The 22787-nt window shown below is 46.7% G+C and overlaps 1 protein-coding gene across 1 annotated transcript; it reads right to left on the bottom strand.

Moving 5' to 3' along the window:
- Positions 1-10330: 10330 nt before the first annotated feature.
- Positions 10331-14690, bottom strand: LOC135387950 (muscle-specific protein 20-like). The gene is made up of 4 exons (XM_064617190.1): positions 14540-14690; positions 11909-12033; positions 11621-11825; positions 10331-10855 (listed from the first exon to the last, which is right to left on the bottom strand). Exons 1-4 carry the CDS (start codon positions 14588-14590, stop codon positions 10676-10678), a joined length of 561 nt encoding a protein of 186 aa, XP_064473260.1. The 5' UTR covers positions 14591-14690; the 3' UTR covers positions 10331-10675.
- Between the last annotated feature and the right edge of the window lie 8097 nt (positions 14691-22787).

Here is a 22787-nt window from a genome sequence, read left to right as displayed (position 1 = left end):
CTAGCCAACAGACGACGCGTCCCTCGGAGCCAAAAATAACAGCCCGGGGGGCTCTCCCCCACACACGCGCCTTCCATAACGGGGCCAGGTTGTCTGCACCCTGGTGGATGTAGCTGGAGTTTCCCTTGCTCTGCACTTTGCCTTTTTGGAGGTGTTGAAAAGTGCTCCACTGGACGACTGTTGGGTTATGGCTTTCGCTTGTTGGCATGGGATGTCGGCACTAAAAAAAAAATTGAGTGAAACATATATGGGTAGTAAAGGTGGATAGGTTGTGCCAAAGCGTTGACAGATATGTCATGGAAGGCGTCATGTCCGACTGCACGATGTATTCCTCTCAAGTGACAGTTGCAAGGACGGTTCTAATCCACTTGCGCATCTGGAGTTGTTGGAATTATGCGCCAACAAGGCCAAAGTTTCCTTCTAGAATATTTTTCATGGTGCGACATGCCAACAAGGCCATCGTTTTCGTCTAGAATATCTCATGGTGCGACATGCCAGCAAGACCATAGTTTTCCTCTTGGAATATTTCATGATGAGACATGCCAACAAGGCCTCTGACTTCTATTACTATTTATTATTACTATTTCTATATTATTAATTTTATTTCCACCCTTCAGTCTCTACATCTGTTTGCAGCGAGTGCAACCACTGACACACACAGAATGTGACACTGCAAACCTGTGTGGCAGACAGCTTTTGAGAGGTACTACCTTTGGTTGCCTTCGGTAATGGTATATTTTTGTCAACTAACGACAGCCTAGCCTTGAAATATTCAGTCCTAATAATAATTGCTTGAACTCCTTTGTTTGCCCATCAACCAGCACTGATGTTTGTCCGTGAATCAGTCCAGGTTTGCGTCATTCGAGGATTGATCGCGCTGTCCCGTTTTAGCTGTTACTTCCTTTCTGTGATGACGCCATGTTGAAAACCTTCAAAACGAGCCACTTTTAGCCTGGGAAAGAGTCAGAAGTAGAAACAACGCAGTTGTCAAAGTCGTAATTGGGTGAAGGTTCTCTGAAAGTAATCCGACATGACAACTTCAACTAAGATGACGCTGTTGCCAACTTGGCACGTGTGTGTAGCAGACGAACAGAAGCAGACGATGCTTCTGCATAAACAAAGCCACGCTTTATTCTGTCGTTGTGGTGGACACGTGTGAATACTGTCGCTGTAGTTGCGGAGTCATTTTTGTTCCATCCTTATATGTTCTTTAATATTGTAGAGCGATAGCGAAGAGAACAATTCTTGTTCGTCACTAATACCAACTTAATTTGCTTCCTCCCCTTGTGGCGGACATGGAGAATATCATTATCCCAGAGCTCCAGACCAATAAGAATGCTCGATGCCTTCATACTATATGACTGTTCACGGACATCACAATTCGTTTGATTCTGCTTGGGAAGGATCCGTACACCGAAGCACATCCTTTAGTTGAATCTCGAAATATTTCGCGTAAGAAATTATGTTAAGCCCTGCGCATGCAGGTTGCAAAATGTAATTTGTGGTAATACAAGTTGTGGTATATAACTTGTGGTAAATACTGTATCTACTAGGTCTTAAAAACGTTGCACGTATACCACCTAGCTTATCTCTGTATAACAAAGATTTTTTGTAAAATGCCGCCGCAAACTACAATGAAACACGTGAAAGGGTAACACATGAAATGCTAGACGGCTTTTTTTCCAGGTTTCACGCGTTGCCGATTAAAGGGTTAAAGTCAGCGATATGGACAATAATAGCTTTGCATCTGTACCTTCAAAAATCTTTGTATAACAGTATCGCGTCCTTTATGACGAGCAGTCGACTGCTTCATTAACTGAGCTTCTCGAGTCTCTGGTAAGCCCGCGTGTGGTGTTATCGAATTTGGTTGCATAATAATTCTGCACACTAATAGTTGGCGAATAACTGTGTACACATGCATACTCTCTTAAGAAAGCCAACACCTCACCTTTACTTGTTTAAATATTTAGGTTTAAGGTTCCTTCACATTTTGGATTGACGGAGAGGAGAGTATAGATGCTCAATAATAGAATGAATCCTCAAAAATAGAACTTGCCTAATAAATGTACGCACAGTGTATAGTTGCAGCTGAAAAGGACCTATTGGAACGAAACGGTTTCCAACGTCAGGGAATATTCCGAGGATGATGCGGTGCCCCCGACCAGGGAACCCTTGCCAGCAGATTAGAGATGCAGGCGCGGGAGGCTCCACTTCTATTCTGGGCTGCCATGAGTCATAAACACAACTCAGCCGACAAAGGTGGTTGGAGGCGTTTTGATCAACACATTTTTTGAGAGGTGCCTCGTACCACGGACGGGAGTCCCAAGGAAAGCACGTCTGGGCGAAAAGTTCGGGTTTTGGATATAAGCATATTTGAAGTGTTTGGACGTGGCCAGTGGGTCGGTGGAAGAGAAAATTTTATGACACTTGTTTGTAGCACGAAGTGGTGCTGTTGTGACACGTTGCCGTGGTACGCGCGGTAACGTTTGTATAACACCTTTCGGGTGTAAACGTCTTGTTCTATGTATTTTTTTTAAAGTTCGTGTTAGCGCCGCGAATCAACCGTGGCTATGAATGGCGTGCAGACGTATAGGCTGACGGAGCGAGGACAGCAGAAAGGCGTGGGGGACAGGAAGGTCAGTGTGCCTCCTGGGCCAACTTCATGGGGGACTGTGGCAACATCCGTCTGGAGGGTCTGCCGCGAAACTCGGGGAAAACCTCGGACGGCACAGCCCGTGGTAGGATTCGAAGCCCACGACCTTCCAGCCTACAGTACGACCTTGTATAGGTAGCGTTAACGAACGGATGCTGTTATCCACTCAGCTATATATGCTGCCAGTTTGTTTTATATCTGCACACACCTCTGCGGTGTAAGTTTCACACCGTATAGAGAAGGGTGTACTGTAAAACACCCTTCTATATTGTCTATTCGACACAAGACACCGTTTCAAAGGGGATGTTCCGCGGAGAACACCACCCGAGACGGGCGTATTCCATTTAAAACAACATTGTTACAGATGGGAGCTTTATAAAGACCATTCATCACTGTTGTTGCGCAATGGGATAGGGTGCCGCCTCAGCGGCGAAACATCCCACTATATCATCATGATGATGTTGTTGTTGTTGTTGTTATTTTTGCGCGTTTCAGCTGAAGCTCACGGAATAAAAAACAAAAACACCCATTTTGTGCGCTGAAAGGTGCAAGTACGTGTACCGCGATATCTCACTGATACTCTATTTCTGTAATATTTTTTTTTTCGGGAATTGAAACATTAAAATGGGAAATGATCAACGCGATTCATTACTGAATTATATTTCGCGTGATAGCATACATATCCCACACATAGCATAGGACATTAGATACGTTGCAAGGTCAAGCTGGTAGCTAGCAGGTGGCAGGTTGGAATCCTATCGCCGGTTGTGCTGTCTGAGGCTTTGCCGCGTTTGCCGACAGTTTCTCCTGAAGCCGGCCCAGGATGCGTGTTAGCTCTCAGTACCCTACTCATTCCACCTGTCCACATCTGTACTGAATTCATCGCTGCGGTTGCTAAGCCTGCTCTTCAAAATGCAAGCACTTCATGATGCAAATCGCGCACCTGTACACCGACCCACGAAAGGCGCCCGTAGTCTAAAATAACATAGAATTTGATCGGATCGTGGTTAAGTTTAGGTATTTTCTCAGTTAATATTTGGTTAACGGCCTTAAAGGTACTGTAAAGCAGTAGACAAGCAGGATATGCTGGCGACGTGGCTTGAGACTTTGTTGCTTGTAAATCCCATATGCGGAACCACACGACCGACAACGCTCTCTAAATATTTTTAATTTATCATGAAAAATCCGGGGCAGTGCAGCGGCGCGACGCCTGGTGTCGAACAACCCCCTGTGCAGCGGGCAACACTGTCGAATATGTATTATGTATGCAGCACTATTTTGTCGCGTTTTGTTCTTTTGGTGGCTATATTATTTCGTATCATATTTCCATAGGAGTGCAGAGACCCCTGTTTAGTGTGTTTTTTGCGAAATAAAATGAAAAAGACACTCAGCGCTGTTCGGCTGTCGGGCCCAGTGTTATACGCATGCAACGTGGTTGCCGCCGTACGCGGCTGAGAGTACGGATCCCTTCCGAATACCTAATACAGTGTTGCCCGTAATCTTTAATTTTAATTTTCTAATTAACTGCACCACCGATTGGAATTAAACTTGCGCCGTTTTTGTACTGACGGCTGAAATGAAATTCGGTCTCTGCTGCTTTACAGTACCTTTAATGTTTTCTCAGCACCGGGACGACGTCAGGTACCGATCCTTCCCCATCCCATCAAATCACCGTACGGGACTAGTTTGCCTTCGCTTTAGACCTCTCGAATTCGAGACCCGACATCTTCGGGGGGAATTCGAGCTTCTTCGAGCGTTTAGGGGGGTTGGCGTTATTTTCGGCATCTTCCACTCCTGACTCATAAAGCGTAAGCGTCCAGGAGAAGGATACCGGTTCTTTTGCAACTTGTCCCAATGACAGATGGTACGCCAGGGTGAGGGTGCATACTCAGCTGTTAAAATATGTCCTCACACCGAGGGCGCTAGTGCCTCTAAAGTGGTCCCAGAATTTTAGAGTGTCCGTGAAAAGTGACGGACCAGTGATACCTTCTGGAAGTGGATAACGAGCGATGAAGCGTTGCCAGCGAGACAAGTTCGCCTGTGTCTGCTGGCACGCCTGTTGGCACTCGATACCCGTACTAGATAGGTAACCGCCTATACTAGTATGGGAAGTGTCCTGCTTTGTGCATCGCTTGTGCGTCATTTTCTATTGTGCGTTCATAAACGTAATGTAGGTTTATTTTCGCGTTTTCGGCATTTTTTCCTGGATCGATTCGGCGGGCGTTTTTCGGCCTTTATATGTTTTGTCAAGTTCTGATATTTTCGGCATTTTTAAACGTTTGTGCCAAAAATCGGCAGGTATAAGCACTTGGAAGAAGGACTATGGAGGAGAGGAGCTTTGTAGGAGGACATTGAGAACGCAAAGAATTTCCTTTCCTATGTTGGAGGATTCTACGTGAACCCTCTTGATCTACTGATCAAAGTGTTACAGAGGAAGGTTTTCCCCTGAAATAGATAGACGCTAGCAGCTCCGCAGGGCTGTATTCCCCGCATTCCACCTCGAAATGGGGCGAAGGAAACACGAAAATGTGAAGCCTCGGAGGAAGAAAAGTGTAATCGGGTACCAGCAGTTCCTGTAGCAGCAGCCTGTAGCACCATATGCAATTAGGGCAACCAGTATAATTAGGGCTTTTTCGGAAAATGAATTCGGAATTCCGAAAAAAAAAAATCCTGTAGGTGTTGTTCGGTGTTTTTCGGACCGAACCTTAGAACTTATGTCGCAGATATTCCTCGTTGACCGTTATTTTATTCTGAGTTTTATGGTTACATAATACATAACATACCTACATAATTTATACTAGTTTAAGATATCGTTTTTTAGTTTAGTTTTATGATATTAAGGAGGTTATAGGCGGCGAACGCAAACGAAGGCAACGCGATACGGTTTCAGAATAGGGTTTCGCAAGGAGCAACCCAAAACGCGACCACCTTGCGGTTGCAGCACCATAGAGCGGTAGCCACACCGTTTCCTTTGTTCACGAAATTAATTTAACTTGTGAAACACAAGTTTTGGTCTAGAACATCCTTGTTGGATTTATATTATACTAAACGATGAGCTTTTGCTTTTTTCCCCCGTTGCTCACTCGCTATACATCTCGCGCCATGCGAGGGCCACGCTCGTGTTTGATTACCTACGCTATTTTCTAAAAATAGCGTGTGCTCCCAACACACGGAGTGGATTGTGGGAATGCGCAATGACGACCCCGAATTTAATGGGTGCCTCAATTCGCTTGGGTAATACCTCATTATGCAGTTCAGTTATTTACCTAACGTCGACATCGTTCACTCTGATGAACTTCCCTTCAAGCCTGGGATTGATCGCTGTATTAACAGTGTTAGTGTGCTAATTTTTGGCAAAACGTTTGCTAAATTTCGCCGGCGAGCACGAATTATAGGCGGCGCTTTTGCTGCTCACGTGACCGCATTCATTCGCATAATATATGCGAATGAAAGTCACGTGCGCGTTCTTCTTGTTCTTATTTACCGTGGGTGAAAATGTACACCTCAAATCACGTACCCGAAACAAGAGTATGTTTCGTCGTGCAGCATAATGCGTTTTTCCGTCGCGCCACCTCGAAAGCGAAAAATCTGTTTTGTTGAGTATGTTTCACGGCATCACTTTCGTGTACAGCAGGCAAAGCACGCTTTACAGTACCGTTACAAACTCGTGTTAATGAAAGAAGCGAGTCACTGAAAACACATGGTTGGCATGCAATGTATTGCTCCGTTGACGAAAGCATGCTGGGCGAACGCAATGCATCCTGGACAGGTCTTACGTCACAGCAAACGTCAAGGCACACGTGACCTTAGACGGCGGCGCCCGTAATCGGCGGCCGAACCGTTTGTAAACAATGCGGTTGTCGTTTCTGCGCGACGTTTTGGATGTCTTTCGATCACGGTAATTATTTTTATCCGATAATCTCGCAGTAAAACGCGCAATTTTACACATAAAGCCTCGTATTGTTGACAACTTCCAAAGATGTGATGACGACCGCGCGTTAAGACTTACCGAGCCGATGCGACGTACTTAAACTAAGGAGAAATGGGCTACCATGTCGCGGAAGAAGCACCGCATGGTTTACGCTAGCGAAATACGTTCATCTCTTTGCGTTATGACGACGAAAATATGTCGGTAAGCGGCGAAACGACATGTAAACAAAGTCACATGACCTCAAAATGACGTTTTCTATGACGTGCGACCAGGACAAGATGGCAGTTTTGCCAAAAGCACCCGCTTGAGGGTAGTTACAGCAATGGCAGGTTTGTGTCACCCCTGTGACTGAAAGATTAGCCTAGAGTAACTAACTAGTCGTAGCTTGTTTAGTGACTCTAGGTTAGCCAGCTGTAGGACTCGAACCCACATCTTCTGGGTTGGATTATTCATTGTTCTTAGGCACTTTAAGCTTGTGGGTTGTGTTGTCCTTTCTTCCGTGCTCCATCCTCAGACTTTCAATTTCCATCGTGTTAATCGTTTGAATAATATTGGGAGTAGATTTAACCGTTTGAATTTGATTGTGACTACCTCCTTCTTGGACTTCACGGTGTTTCTGTATTTTGTCTCTCTCGTGTTAGGCTTCACACCGTGAACGTTCAGTGAGACTCGTAGACCCAGAATAGAATAGAATAGAAATAGAAAGAAAAAAATGGAAACGTAGGTCGCACTGGTGCGACCAGCTGTTCCAGGACACTTGACGTGTGGAAGCACTGAATGAAATAAAAGATTATATCAGCACGTATGTCCTTGAGGTAGGTCGTCAGGGCACACAGCGCAGGTTGCTGGTGCTGCCTTGGCCAGCTCCCCAGTACCTTCTCAACACTAAATGGTCGGTTGTCAAGTTTCGCGAGGGCGTTCTTCACTATTCGCCGACTAGAGTCGAAGCGTCGGCAGGTGACCAGTACGTGCTCCGTGTTCTCCACAGTTCCGCAAGTTGAACAGTTCGGCGATGCAACGACACCTATCTTATCAAGGAATGCTGCTGCGAACGGGACGTTGAGTCGCAGGCGATGGATGACGGACTTTAACGGCCTTGGCATCTTCCATGGGAGGCAGTACGTGCAGATGGGGCCGATTTGCGCGCGAGGAACGAGTGATTCATGACGTCACCTGTCCACATGGTTTTAGAGAGGCGATCACGTAAGGAAGCCAGCAAGTACTTCGCATCGGATTGCGTGAAGTAGATTTTGTGAGTAGTTCATAGACCCATAACTCCATCTGTACATTGATTTATAAGTTTGCTTGGAAGAGAGTTCGGGACATGAGGCTCGGCGTTCAATGTGATGGAGCTGTCCTGTCGCGTTTGGGTCGCAGTCGTGCCTGCCACATGATCGTCGCATAACTTGACCAGTCGATGGACATAAAGTGGCGTGTACACGGCAAGAAAAGGTGAACGGTGAGATTGAAAAAGAAAAAAAAAAAAGGCTCTGCTTTTCGATGCCTCCACTAAAAGCAGTACCCGTTTTTACGGTAATCTTTAAAGAAGCACAGAAATCCCTTCAGTCACTACCCCTTTTTTAAACCAGGCCATTATCCTGCTTCAAAATCCTTGCAAAATTCACCATGCGAAGCGTTTCATTCAGCATAAATATCGCAGAATTCGATTTTGCGACCGTGCGCAACGATGGCCATGCCCGCTACTAGCCACCCGGATAGCTTTGACGTCATTACGGTGCAGCCTGCCGATTGGTTCAGAGTAATGTCGTCCGCTACACAGGGAGAACTGGGAAAGAAACGAAAAAAATAGAAAAGAAGGGGAAAGCTCCGGTTCCGATTGGAGCGTGGTCACTTTTGTAACCGTAATGACATCACCGGTGACGTTTTTCATCCTCCTCCTCCTCCACATCCTTTCATAATCCGTCAGAAACATCAAATCTTTGAGATGGCTTTCTGGGCTCCGGACTCTGAAAGCAGCGTTTATTTTATTTAGTCCGCGAAAAGAAGGTGCCTCAAGGATTGTATACGTAAAATTTCAATCGTGTTTACGAATGCTGTGCATTTCTGTCAATTTTTGAAGATCTCCTGAGTCTCTCCACCAGTTTCGATGACGCGAGGAGCGGGCGACGTAATCATAAGCCCACAAATTTGCAGTGATATCATGTTCTGGAGAGGGCACTCGTCTCCTAGCAACGACGCCGGCGTCCGGAGAGGGTCACGTGGTGGAGAAGCCACGTGATGCTGATTGAAAAAGGGGAAAATGGGAGATATGTCTTATCCCTTGTGTTTTCTCGAAGGTCGGAGCGGTCGGAGGATATGTCACGGGGGGCTCCGCTAACGGAGTGCAAAAAGTGAGCCCTCGGAAGACGCGAAGGGGAACAACGTTGCCAGACGAGAGTCGGGCGCTCCGTCAGAGCCTAACACGACGTCACAGTTCTCAAACATAAAAATTAATTTTCTCTAGCTTTCGCGTCACGTAGAGTCAAAATATTCTGCAGGAATGTAAAGTGAGACAACAAGATTTCACTAACATAACTTTGGTAGGGTTCTGAAGACGCGAGATTTAGTTCGTAGTGGAAGGTGAACACTGGGAAGAGCTACACAGCGGTACTAAGCCATGATTCAAAGCTATTCCAGAGAGCTCAAACAATACCTTTGTAGTGGTGTACCTTACTCATTTTCAGTCCCATTCTCCATAGTTTATTTCCAGGACGCAACAAGACAAGTTAGTTAAGTTCCGACGAACTGTCGAGGTGCGAACGCCTATGGAAGGCGTAGCATCGCATTACCCGTTGAAACGGGGGTGATGTCTATGTAACAGTTGCTAAATCCTTTTGCTTGCACTGGCAACAATGTGCGGTTGGATGTTTTACTTTCGATTAATAGATGGCGGGGATATACCCAGGCAGCACATCACATCGGCCTGAAGTCTGCATCACGTTGGGCACTGGCTAGAGTAACTGAAAAACTACCTTAAGCTAGGCCGTAGGGCGATATTTTTTTAAATATTCACTTTGTATTCGGTATTTCGTTGTGTATACTTTTTCTGAGCAGATTCAAGAAAAGGTCTTACCATAAATGAAATAAAGTATACTGTTGTCATCATGCATTCGGTCAAGACAGGACGAGAGACATGCAAGTGTTTGCAAATACATCGGTCGTCATCCTTTGTTAGCCGTGCTTGTATGACGGCATTCGCTCGGTTCTAAATGTTAAGCAGTATATTTCTGCTATGTCTGGCCCAACAGCGTTCGACACCAACGCAGTCGCAGTATTGCCTGGGAACTCTGAACTAGAGTGAGGACCTATATTTGCCTATATTTGCTTACAAGAAGAACAAGTTTACACTGACCTTACCGTAGAGGAACGAATTCGAAACAAGGCCTCTCGTAATAACTCAATCATTCTGGTGGCACACATAACAGTCATGTCACGACTCACGATGCAGCTGTAGATTGGCCCAATTTAGCTTGTGGTCAACTTGGTATACTGTGCTCCAATACGCACGACATCCAGCATTTGTACACTTTCGTTTGTACGTGCCGTATTACCTCGAACAGTCGATGCACGAAGCTATACGTCAGCAACGTCGAGCCCTACACCACTACCTTCAGTTCTTTCTTCGGCCAGGATGAAATACACATTTCGCACATTATTCGTTTTCTGCTGTGTACCTTATTAAGTAACAAGAAAAGTAGAAGTGTAACCGGCTTCCCAGAAGAAAAAAGGACACGGGAGACAAGCACTTACAGGACACGAGTCCTTTTCTTCCCCTTCGCATTTTTATTGGCTCGCGTACTTATTACAAAATAAAACCATTTATGTCATTGAGAGACGGATCTTCATTTGTCGCATACGGTGTCACTCTGTACAGGATTCCAGCAGGTCAAGGCTTCAGAGATTAACAATGTCGAGGCGAAGGAAAAAAAACAAAACAATAAAACAGTGAAAGAAGAAAAAAATACGGGCGAGTCGACGGCCTCAGGTCATCGCATCGGTGGCGGTGTTAAACGAGGTTGCTTTTAAATGCATGCTCGTCGATTAGATAAGGACAGGACAACAGGATCGAATACGTCGTGGTCGGTGCTTCTTTACATGTGTCGCGTGTTGCCGAAGTTCTGTCCACTCTGCGTGGCGCCCTTGTTGGAACCGTACTGCAGGCTGATGATGCTCTGGCCAGCACGGAGCTGTTCATCGGTCCATTCACGCTTGGCTTCCTCGGAGGGCTTGGGGCCGATGCAGGGGCCGGTGTACTCAGGGTGCATGTAGCACTGCAATGAGGAGATGATGCAAGAGGGTTACACAAAGTTTCATGAGTTTGCTGCGTCGGCTGTGGGAGGTGTGGTTTAGGGAAGAGGTCTTGAGATTGTCAGTGTTTAACCAAGTTATGAGTTTGTTCTGGATAGCTTATCGAGCTGCAACGTGCGGGCAATGTGACGGCAGCTACAAAGTTTGTACGCTAATTTTACTGGAACGGATCTTCAGGAGAATGGAGGTTACAGTGATTCATGCTTCGAACCCTTACGTAATCTACCGTGTCATCAGTCAGTAAGACCGATGTGTCAGCAATGAAGATTGAGCAAGACAAGACCTAAGTGCATAGTGATGTTGGGGGAACGGAAGAGGTGCATGAGTGGATGATGACGGTAAAAAAACTTGACGGGAGACATTCGGTGGAAGTGCAAGTGATTCGACGCTGTTCAAATGGGACATGTGTGAACACAATATTCACGTGACCAGCGGGTATTGATCTAGACTGAATGATACATACAGTAATGATAGTACAGGGTTATCCCTAAGGAGCGTTGGGGCTTAATTGTTACATTGTCCCGTGATTTTGACAGCGAGTCAAGTGTGGTACCATAAACCTGATTGGTTCAGAACATGAACTACGAACCTCTTGTATGTACTTTCGCGTCGCTAGAAGGGCTCCTCGAGCACAACAAGCGGCGTGTTTGTTCAAGCGATAAGGAAAGGCGTCATTGGTGGTGTGTTTTGATGACACATCATCAGCAGAAGTGAGGAAGGTGACTTACAGCGCGGCCGACGGCCAGGAGGCACTGAGCAACCTGGGGAAGGTTCCTCTTCTCCCACAGGTCGACGGTCTGGAAGACATCGATCTCGGGGACGCCCCACTTCTTAGCGGCATCCTGGAAGAGGGTGATGTTCTCCATGAGCTTGAACTGGCCACCGCTCGTGTTGATCTTGGTAATGCAGCCGGGCTTCAGCTTGTTCATGAACCTGTACGGAAAGAACTGCCGTTGAACACTCGTCCTTTCGTGTACACTGACACGGACGAAAGGGATGCAGGTGTGTGTACGCACCGGCAGAGGATGGTTCCGTCGCGAAGGATCTCTCCGAAGTCTCCCCTGGGCAGCTGCTCGCCCATCACGGCGGACATCCATTCCAGGAGGTCGCTCTCGACCTGGGGATCGCGCTTGCCGGCGATCTGAAATCCAGACATGATTACACGATTAGATTAGCTTCCGGGGACAACTTGCAATACGAATATGTTATTTTTAAAATGGTTTATGTTTTTAAAAATCGCACTCCGGTGCGCGTCATTGTCTCACTGCCACAACGGTAGCACGCCTGCACTTAGCCCACCTGAACTATTGCCTATTACGATGAAATAATGGCTGTCACCTATCGCGGTGCAATGTCGTCGTGCTGTTATACCGATCGTTCCCTTGCCTATCTGACGACATACTGCTCGGCAGAAGAAAGCCAACGCTATCTGAACTGAAGAAGACCTGCTCGCTACTCGACGAGACGTGCCATTAGTAGTCCCACCAGGCAGAAGGACGCTTCTAGCGACTGTAAGCAGACCTCTTTCAAGTCGTTTGCAGAAGTCGTCTGCCTCAGCGATCGCTGAGGCAGACGACACGTTATGTGTCACGTGATAAAGAAGAGAGAGGAGGCTGCACTCGGGCGAAACTAAATAATCGTAAAATACTGACGTCTGCCAATCCCCTTCGCAATGGTGTGTAGTGCACCAGACTACACTGTGTACAGTGATTATAGCGGGACACTGACACGTTCTCCTTCGTTAAACTGAAGAATGATGAACGAAGTAGGGTGAGGCAAGTCAGCCTGTCTATGTCTTGTGTTGCCTTAAACTCAGGGAAATGATGTCGTGCAAGTGGTCGTCTGCAGTTCGCCATATGAAGCGCTTGTGCGTAAGGATCCCACATTATACGTGTTCCACGAGCATTTTGTTGAAACGTAATGCGTGCATATTTGTCGAAAATATCTTCGAATGAGCGAGTACCAATATTTCTTCTATAATTTTTATCGGCACTGTCGCTGCTACGTAAATTATGTGATCTTATCATGTCGTCATTGCGTCAGGGACTTGCTGAGAATGCCAATGGAAGCTGAACTATCTGTCATCAGGGTCAATGAATACGACGACATTGATACCAATAACGTAATGAGGAAATCGTTGAGCTTTCGCGCCAGGTCTGACACGAGCGCTTTGAGCTATTCCCTGACGTCGCACCATTGGCAGACAGGATGAGCCCAAAGACTAATATACGATGATAATCCAGAAGGTACGTAATCTACACGAAAGGTAATACTTTAAGAAGGCTGAACATGATTATCAGCACTAAGAAAGCTAAAGTTACAGCCGGAACATCAATAATCTACGCCGAAACGGAGAAGGATCCGCGATCTAAAAATACTCGCGGAAAACTTTTGGGTTCCACGAGCCCAAAAGCGACTCAAAATCGATGACGTGAGTCAGGAAGGCAGCAAAAAGGAATGCAGACACATTGCGGCCAGGAGGGCGGAATGTATATTTAAACCGGCCGGCTATTTTCGGGGGCGGTCGAGGGTGATCCTTCGCACCGCCCGCTACGGCGGACATGGTAACCCGATGCCTTTCTCCCTCGAAAGTGTGCCAAGCACTTTCTGCGTCGTCTGTCGGTGTGGCGCAGGTGGTTGACGAATCTGTCATGTCGTACGCATCTTGTTTACCGCTGGAGACACGTTTAGTATCTGCGTACTGCACAGGCTTTCAGACATCCAGGAGACCGAACAGCAGCATGTCGTTTCGTGTTTAGTGTGTTTGCCAAGAGAGCGAGTTAATCTAGATCGCGGTAAATCTTCACTTTGGGCATTTCCCAGGACTGCCCTGGTCAGCCTGTGGTCCTCCTGGCGAAGAAATCACTTTCTCTTCTCGCCGTAACACCTATCTTTTTGGGGTGTCTATATTACAAGCTGGACACTTGTTACTATGGCAATATGCACCGAACAGGCAATGATCTAAGGACTATACCATTGGTTCTCTAATGGCAACTGTCGAAGACGCCTCGTCAAGAGGCGAGGGACATGCTAAGGTTATAGCCCAGGCTAATCTGGGGCATACGTTCGTTCTGTAGGCAGATTGTGTCGGGTACGTCAGCTGGTGGTTCTGGTGGTACATCAATTCCTGAGTATTTGCTCCGCCTCACTTAGTTCCTCTGCATCATAATACCATTGAAGGGATGTCATTCCTGTCAACACGCTAGTCATGGATGTTGCATGATCGGTTGCTTCGTTAGCTTGCAATGCTTCATTCACGAAAGACCTGTCGGCACTCTGCTAGCGAGTTATATAGCTCTAATCAGTGTCTCATATGACAAGCCGTGTAACACCACGTCATTCTACAGATTCTATCAGCTTGGCTGACAACGCGCATATTCGCGAAAACTGTCCGCAAGTCAGCTAACGACCTCGTACCGCATCTGGTCAGTCTACAATTTGAATCCTAAGCATAACACCAGCAATCCAACGTAGTAGTTAAGTAATTTTGAGCCCATTTTATGCCCCGTCTAGTCTTCTCTCTTCTCACACTTACTGTCTTCACAATTTCACACTATTCCATCATCGCAATCCTAGCTGAAATATTCATCTCGTTCGCATCCATGTAACCAATGGAGTGTCGCAAAGAGTCACCGCTTCTCACTCACCTTGTTGGCCACTTGGGCGCTAAGTCCATAGGCGGGTCCACGGTTTGCCATTGCGTTTGTGTTTGGGTAGGAGGATTCCTTTACTGTCAGGTACGGACACTGAGCACCGACTGAGCGAGACCGGCGAAGGCTGGGACCTATCCCTCCTCGCGTTCCCTAAAAATACCCTCTCTTTCTTGTCTATTTTTTCCCTTTCTTACTCACGCCCTCGTGTCATCATACGTCTTGGCGTTGCAGACCCGCAGGTTCCCATTGGCTGAAAGTGATGTCATGGCTCCGCCATAACAAGAGCGCTCTACTCTTGCACCAATCAGGTGCCAGCATCTTTGGTTTCGCGCAGTGGCGTCGCAGCTTCTGTGTTTTTATTTTATTTATTTCGTCCGTTAATCGTTAAATATAATTCCTCAGCCAGCTGTCGGCTAAGACAATGTCATTGCTCGATTAGAGCTAGTCATCTGGCAGACGACTGCGTCATCAAGGGCTGAGTTTAGCAGACGACAGAAACTGAGGCGCGATGTACAGGGTGAGGCGAGCGTGGACTATTTTGGTGTTGCACACGGCCCGCAAGTCCGAGCTATATTGAGTTGCACACGGCACGCTTCTCGAATTTGCTTTTGCGCAACAAGAGGAACGCCGAAGTAAATTGCGTCACAGACTTTACATGCTCGAGGAATGCGTCATGAAGATGATGATAATGTTTATTGGGCTCGTGGTGTGTCAGTGAGCTTGTTTTACAAATTTAATGTCATTTGCTGTTGTAGCGTCGTCGAAAATGTCGCGTTGTAACATTGTTAATATCTTACAGAATAATGTAACTGGCACTACTACAGCTATCATTACAGGTGGTCCGTAGGCCCGTCCAGCCTGTGTGCAAGTCAGTACGCAGTAGCTTTTTCTTGGAAGCTTATATCAAGTCAGTTCCTGCATTTGTAAGATAACGCATTACATATCGCTTCACTGCAGTACTTCCGTGTTTGGGGGGCAAAGCACGCTTTACAGGCACGTAACGTTTCCGCATTACTTCGTATGTATACGTATTACGTACGAAGGAAAAAAAGAGGAGGGGAACAAATATATTCTCTGCGATTATTTTTTTATCACTATACTGCCAACGTCTTCCAGTCATGAGGACACAAACGGAAAGTGTTTCGGAGACGCGTAGCTTCGAAACTATTCGGATAGGAAGAGACACAGAATAGAACTCCATACTCCATTTTTCTCAATTTTTTTTTTCTTTTTCTATCACATCACATCACATTACATCACTCGATTCGGAATTTGGACGAAATACACTATTATTAGTTTCTGTATTCGAAAAATTCGAATATTCATTTCATTCATTCAATTCATAATTTCATTTCTGAAGTTGGAAGTGCTTCTCTTAATCTTCGGCATTCACGCAAGTTAAAGGCCGATCAGTAGAATTCGAACATGTTGGGCTTGTTGATTTTAAAGCTCATTCTAATGAGTAAGACCAGACAAGCAGATCGTTGAGCTAATCCAGTGCTGGTTTGTGTCCCCGCTCTTCGTTTTAGAATGTGAGCGATAGTTACTCCGACATGTCCCGTGCTCTTCCTACAGTGATACTGTACAGTTCCACGTATCCTCCTGGTGGTCGTGCTTCGAAGTCATCGTTCGCATAGGTTATACGTCAGCACTTCTCGTAAATAAGAACATCTTGTTTGACGACACTCGATTGCTGTCGCCTAAAATATTTACCTTTTAACGCTGTGATCTATATTGTATTCACTGAAATTAATTTTGTTCGATTAATGATGTTTGCGGAAATTTTATAAACTTCTAGACATAACAGTTTACCTCTGACATTGCTATACGTAACAAAGAAAGTGAAGCTGGTGATATCAGCATGTAACACTATGTCCGTGCCTCTTTTTTTTTTCTCTCTTGGACTCCATAGAGGTTTGTCGTATGAATACGGTACGTGAATTCCATAAGCTTCCTTGGAAGTTTTGTCGCGGGCATCTTGTCGCAGCACAGGCAGGGAGACCTTTATGTGTGTCACTTCACTTTTGATGTAATTGTAATGTTGTATTGGGTGTAGAAGGTACAAGATTTGACGGTGCAGAATTACCGTATTTTCACGCGTATTAGCCGCGGCTTATGCGCGATTTTTTTTCTCATGGGCGCCCTGCGGCTTATCCACCGGTGCGGCTTATTTGATGACTATTTTTTCCTGGTATTTTCCCCATACGCCGATTTTAACGAAAGGGCCGACAGTGTCTCTGGAACAGCACTGCCCTGCCGATGTACGAACAGTGCGTAACAGGGACGGGTCCACATTCGAGTAGATTGATCTTCCTAGTGCATTACCCCAAGCAGCTTTAAGGAAAGTGGTGACAGTGATTCACGTCTTCTGGAAGACCACTGACCCATCAGTCCACGAAAAACACCCGACAAGGGCACAATCCGATCTTGGTAGAACTCCAGAACTGACCTCCTCTGTTGTACACTGTGCCGATCCCGGAGTATGGACCACAGGGTTTATGGTCTCCTTTGTCGCACAAATCAGTCGTCTCGTATTACCCGCGGCTTATCTGCCAGAAAATTTTCAAAACGTCCTAAAAAACGCGTCCTGCGGCTTATCTGCGGTGCGGCTTATACGCGTGAAATTGCGGTAGTAGCAAATTAAGTAACCGACATTTAATGTTTTATGAGGACATGAGGTGAAGCCACGCGCCGGACCCAGTTTCTCCGGTGGCGATTACGGCAGCAGCACAGGGGCCGTGACCAAAAATACTTTGCATGCTATAGAGGGCGTTCCCCCCTTTTTCTTGTGACAGGTCGTGTCTGCAAGCAAACAGACATCGAATGTTTCGGATGACTCTGTCGTCGTCTGGGGTTTCGACCCCCAAAATGGCTCGTGCAAGACACCGAACGCTTTCCAGTGTTTATAGCGAGTATAGCTTCTTGTGAGAATTCCGCGTATGAAATGTGTGAGATGTGAGACACGTTTTCATAAAGCTAATCGCGCATCTATAGTAGCAGTGTATATCCGTTCTCCCATACTGTAAGAGCTTCTCGAAACGGCTAGCATGATTTAGATAGCGCAAAGTAGCAACTTGATCGGAGCTTGATTGTATTGCCAATCTCAGAATTTTTACACGTCACGGACTGAGGTAATGCGTATCAATAAATAAATAAGTGTACATAAATCAATAATACCGAAACGGCATATGCCTTTCTTTCTTTCCTGTTTGGTGTTTTCCGCCACGTCTCGCATGCAGTCTTCAATTAAGTAGTACCCTCGTTATTATGACCATGGTCGTTCCCGAAAATTTTGGTCATAATGCGGAATGGTCATATTAACGGGGAAGATTTGCAGAGCTTTCACTGCATTGTTCCCCAGAAGTGGGTCGTAAAGCGCGTATGTCAGATTATCGGGGGTCATATTAACGAGGGTTCACTGTATGAACTTTGGATATCCTTCTGGTGTTGTGTGACTAACCTCGTCGGCAGGGCTCTTATAGGCTTTGCGTTAACCCTCAAACTGAACACTAGAAGTACTTTGGTCTAAAGACGTTTAGTTTCGGTTTCCAGTCTATCGTATTCTGACATTTGAGCGTGTCGAGGAAGGAGAACACAGCCATGAAAAGGGGGAGAGAGAACTTCTTCGTGTTTTTCTACGTGTCCCGCGTCTCTCGGTTTTTCGTTCTTTTAGAAGGAGGATATTTTCAATGGCTAGGTAAAAAAGAAAGCTTAGCCATACAAGAGTCTTGTCACATATTCCTAACTTCGTCAACGCCACCTGGATACAGATGGTCTCCTTAATGTCTCCTCTCACTCGTTCGCACGTGGACATATAAAGTATCTGTCAGCCAGCGAGCAGGCTTTGCTTCTAGGCGTTGTTGGCTTTGTGTCAGTCGCCAAACGTTTAAGTTAGAAAACACGGTGTTCGCCGAGGAAAAATCGGAAACTTCGGGTGCCCAGAAGGACATTCCCTGCAAAGTACAAGAAGTGAAGATATCCATGAGAACGCCTTTGTACCAGTCCCAAGCCTCTAATAAGCTAAAGTAGCGGCGTGGCTCTAAAGACACTCTAAAGTCAGGTTGAAAAGTGTCAAGTGCGAGGATGGAAGTCCGACACCGGCTCGGGTTTCCTGGCAGTAATTCCACCGCCTGCTGGCAGATATTAATAGGCGACATATTTCACAACTTTCTTTTCTCGTAAAACAATAAAGCTTTTTTGTTTCTTCTGTCTTGCGTGACGAACGATATCTGAGCTCCCGTTGGCCACTCTCCTTGTCTTCACCAGCGCCTTTTCTTTACTTTTTCTTTTTGCTATCGCCGTGACGATACCCACTCAAGTGTGGCCAGCAATGGCGAGCTATTTCGGCACCTCCCCACCCGTCGAGACTTGACACACATTTTACCGTCCCGTATATCAATTAGTCAGTGCTTCTGGAACCTAGCTCCAGAAACCACCGACTATTTCGTGCCAGATACGCTTGCGCTTTCCTTTCATTTTATTGCGCTTTCCTTTCTGGCTTCGTCGTAGCGAGACGTACAATAGAAAAAAAAAAAAAAACCGGCTCCGTATTTTTTGCTGTCTCTTACGTAACCCGACTGTATCTCCGTTCTCCGAATAGCTTCTTGATTCACCGGTCGACTTGCTCGCGTTTCAATTAAATGCGGCTCAGATAAACGCAATCCGCGTAACTAGCGTGTCTTTTGGGCCGGGCTAAATTTAAGGGCTCTGAGCGAGCGGCACTGAAATAAACGCGCACGACATAGGTAACGGCTTTTGGTACAACCCAGTCAGAGTGTCTATTCAAAGCGACCGGCCCTTCTTACTCACGTCTGTGTGTTAGTGTGTTCTGCGCAGGTGGAAGGGTCTGAGTCACATTGAAGGAGAGGAGGAAGCATTAACCGTGTCCTCATTGTTTGCAAAGCAAGACGGAAGTATGTCTGTTCCTTTTCATGTTTTCGTTAAGATAGACGACGTTAAATAAACACTTGCCCACCTTTTCTTTTTCTTTTTTGTTTAATGGCTTAAATGCAGGCCAGTTGGTGCACGAGCACCATCGTGGGGTTCTTCTATTTTTCGTCCCACGTTTGCATATGGCTGTGAGCTGCGGACATACCTGGGGGCTTAATCGCTTCGCACGTTCAACTTAACGACACGAGACAGTTGAACGAGTGTTCAGGCTAACGAAACGAGCAACTTTATCGATGCTTTGCTGCGGTCACAGTCTGTGCTCCTCGTGAAGCTTCTCACGTCATCGACATCATCGACACGTCATTTATTCCTCTGTGATCGAGGTGAAAAATTAACGCCCATCAAGGCGATACGAGATCCGGTGCCAGACAAGCCCAGTCATGCTGATTGGTCAACCGTTCTATGATGCCCGGAGGTCAGTTTGTCTACAAGCCCATCAAGATTAGTGACCTGGTGGGTCCGTCAGTCTGTCAAGCCTGGTGGGCTGACGGGTTCGTCAGTATATCGAGGTCCCTTAACAGACCAACCCAACAGGCTTGATGGTCTATCACATTTTCTTTTCTCTGTCAATAGGGGAGGGGAGCAGAATCCTAGTCCATTACTGAAACACTGAGATCGGAGAAGAACACAGGCACGAAGAATCGCAGACACGACACGAACAAGATCTCAAAGTCAGAGACCGACCTCAGGTGGAATTGGGCCGACATCTGAATGCGCGATTTTATGTTGCATGACCGTGTGGATACGGCATACTGTCACTAATGGTAGCTCCATGGCAAATGCTGACGACTGGGAGGTATCTGGTTCGAATCCTTCCACCGGCTCTAAAAGTTCCCTCTAGGTTTTGCGAGAGCCTTTCCAGATGAATAGGCACAGTTCTGCCGGCCTAAGTGCGCATGCTCACCCCACTCCTTCCTGCTGTCCTCTCTCCATCTGCCCACGACTACGTATCGCGCACGACCGCGGTTGCGTCGCGGCGATGACGCGGAATAAAGCGAGTGGATATTTTCCTAAATCGAGAGAGGTGTTGGAATATCCATGAAGAAATGTAAGGCTGAACCTAGACAACACTCTCAAGAACCCAAGCAGCTCAACATCCTGTCCCAATATTGGTCCAATGTTAGTTCAATATTGGGCCGACATTGCCAAGCTTGGTCCAATATCGGGCCAAGATGTTGTGCTGGACGACACGTGCGACAGCTCAAAAGTTGGAATATCGCGTTGTAAAAGACGTAAGAGAGCACTGCGCCCTTTTTGATCACTTGCTGCCAGGGGCGGCACAACGTCCTGAATTCAGGGGGACCCCAGATGCCAAAACGGCAACCCCTTCCACCCCCACCGCCACCACCAATTGATGCCCGGGTCCCAAAAAGGCAAAGAAAAAGGGTTTAGGGCATTTTATTCGCATGCGGCAACACTGAGAAAACACTTTGGCGCCTCACCTCCACGGGAATTTTGCGCCCCCTTCACAAATTCAGGAAGTCTAAAGTAACCCCTGCAACCTCCCTTCCGCTGCCTCTGCTTGCTACCAGTGTGCTATAGGTACTTTGTGGTCCGCGTAATGTTTCAATATCTACGAAATTAAGTGACTCCATACGTATTTGACCGCTTGTGGCAACGCCACATAGTAATGTGGCGTGACGTCAGCTTCGCTCTTCTTTTGGAAAGACCAGTATCCAAGCCTTCGTTCACGACTCTGGTCATATCGTAGGACGTTACCTTAGAAGACCGACAAGAGCATTAATGAAGCGCTTATAAAAGTTTACAGAGAAGCCACCATCCCCTTCTGCGGTGACCGCTTCCGTGTTCTGCACTGCCGCTAGTTCTCTAACTGGTTTCCGCAGCGTCTGGAAGCGAGCTGAATTGTTTAGCGGTGTACGTTTGCTTCACGCGGTTACTTAGAGAGCTGAGGAAATGTGTTTTCGACCACCGCGAGAACTCACGAGGGCCTATATCGGAGAACTATTGCACCTGCTGTATGGCACCTGAGCGTATAGATGTACCGTAGGAATTCAGGATCCCACTCAGCCTGTTGCGGTTTAAGAACGTCATTCGAAGAAACGTGGCCGCTTCTCTCCAGCCTCTTCGTTTAGGATTTCTGCCCGTAGTGGCTAGCACTTGCATGCTAGGCACCTTTGCGTTCTCAGACAACAAAAAAGTGCCAACACTGTCATCATATGTTGAGCAGCCCTTGTAGGATGCTCCAGGAAAGGGTTTTGTACTGGGTATGTTCTCTGTAATGAAAGGCGATGTTCATGCACGATGTTTTGATTAGCACTTAGTAATCTGTTATGATTTTTTTTTCGTCGAAAACTTTGACCAGCTCGCGTGGCGTAGTGATTAGGATGATCGCTTTCCACGCTACGACTGGGTAGTGACTCGGGTAGTTCGAATCTCGTTCAAATGTTGTCCACAGTTGTCCCAGATGGAAGGCCAGACCCCCCCTACTAACCCCCCTGTCCCTCGCTCCTTCTCTCTATCTGTCCACGTCTGTACGCCTCTTATAGCTACCGTTGCGCTGCGGCGCTTACACGGAATAAAAAATTGTAAGAGCTTAAAACACAAAACCACCGTTTTCCATAAAACGAACCCTTTTTCCTTCGATTTCTGCATACAACATGGGTGTCCGTACCTCAATGATCTGCTCGTACAGAAAGAAGACGCGCATGCCTCAGTATTCGTGTATTCACACCTGCGACATTCCCCAGAATATCCCAGCGGAAGACGCGAAAAATGTCGTAACTTCCTGCTGGCACGTGAGTGCGACCGCCTCAACGTCGTGTCTTCTCGCGCAGTGGGGGAATATCCTGCGGTACAGCCGTAAGACATACTCCGTAGCAGACGACAGGAAAAGACGTTGAAGGTGTCGTCTGCGAAGTGTCGTCTGCTAAGTGTACAGTACGCCACTCCCGATAGTTCCGGATCCGTTAGCAGTTTTTTGCTTTTTCCTCCACTAGATTCTTCTGTGAGGACGTCGCTAGTGTGAATACACGTTATTGGGGGAACGTGACGTTGCAGACTGCCAGCTGAGGAAAGGGGCTTTTCTGAGCCGCAATATTCAAAGCGCTCTTGCGCACCAGGGATGCGCACTGCACTCGTACTTTTTATGCGCGTATGTATCCCAGTATCCCAGTATGCGCGTATCCCAGTGCTTGCAATGGTGGTTTCTCCTCCTCCCATATTGTTTCCGAGCCCTTACGTGCTCCTCTAAGTACTCTTTGTCGGTATTCAAGCTGAATACATGTACAAGGACATACACCTGTCTGGTCTCGTTCGGTAACGGCAAGATGAA

The sequence above is a fragment of the Ornithodoros turicata genome, chromosome 3 (assembly GCF_037126465.1).
Source record: "Ornithodoros turicata isolate Travis chromosome 3, ASM3712646v1, whole genome shotgun sequence".
NCBI lineage: Eukaryota > Metazoa > Arthropoda > Arachnida > Ixodida > Argasidae > Ornithodoros > Ornithodoros turicata.
The sequence above is the reverse complement of the archived record's forward strand: the minus strand, read 5'-3'. Positions and strand labels throughout refer to the sequence as shown.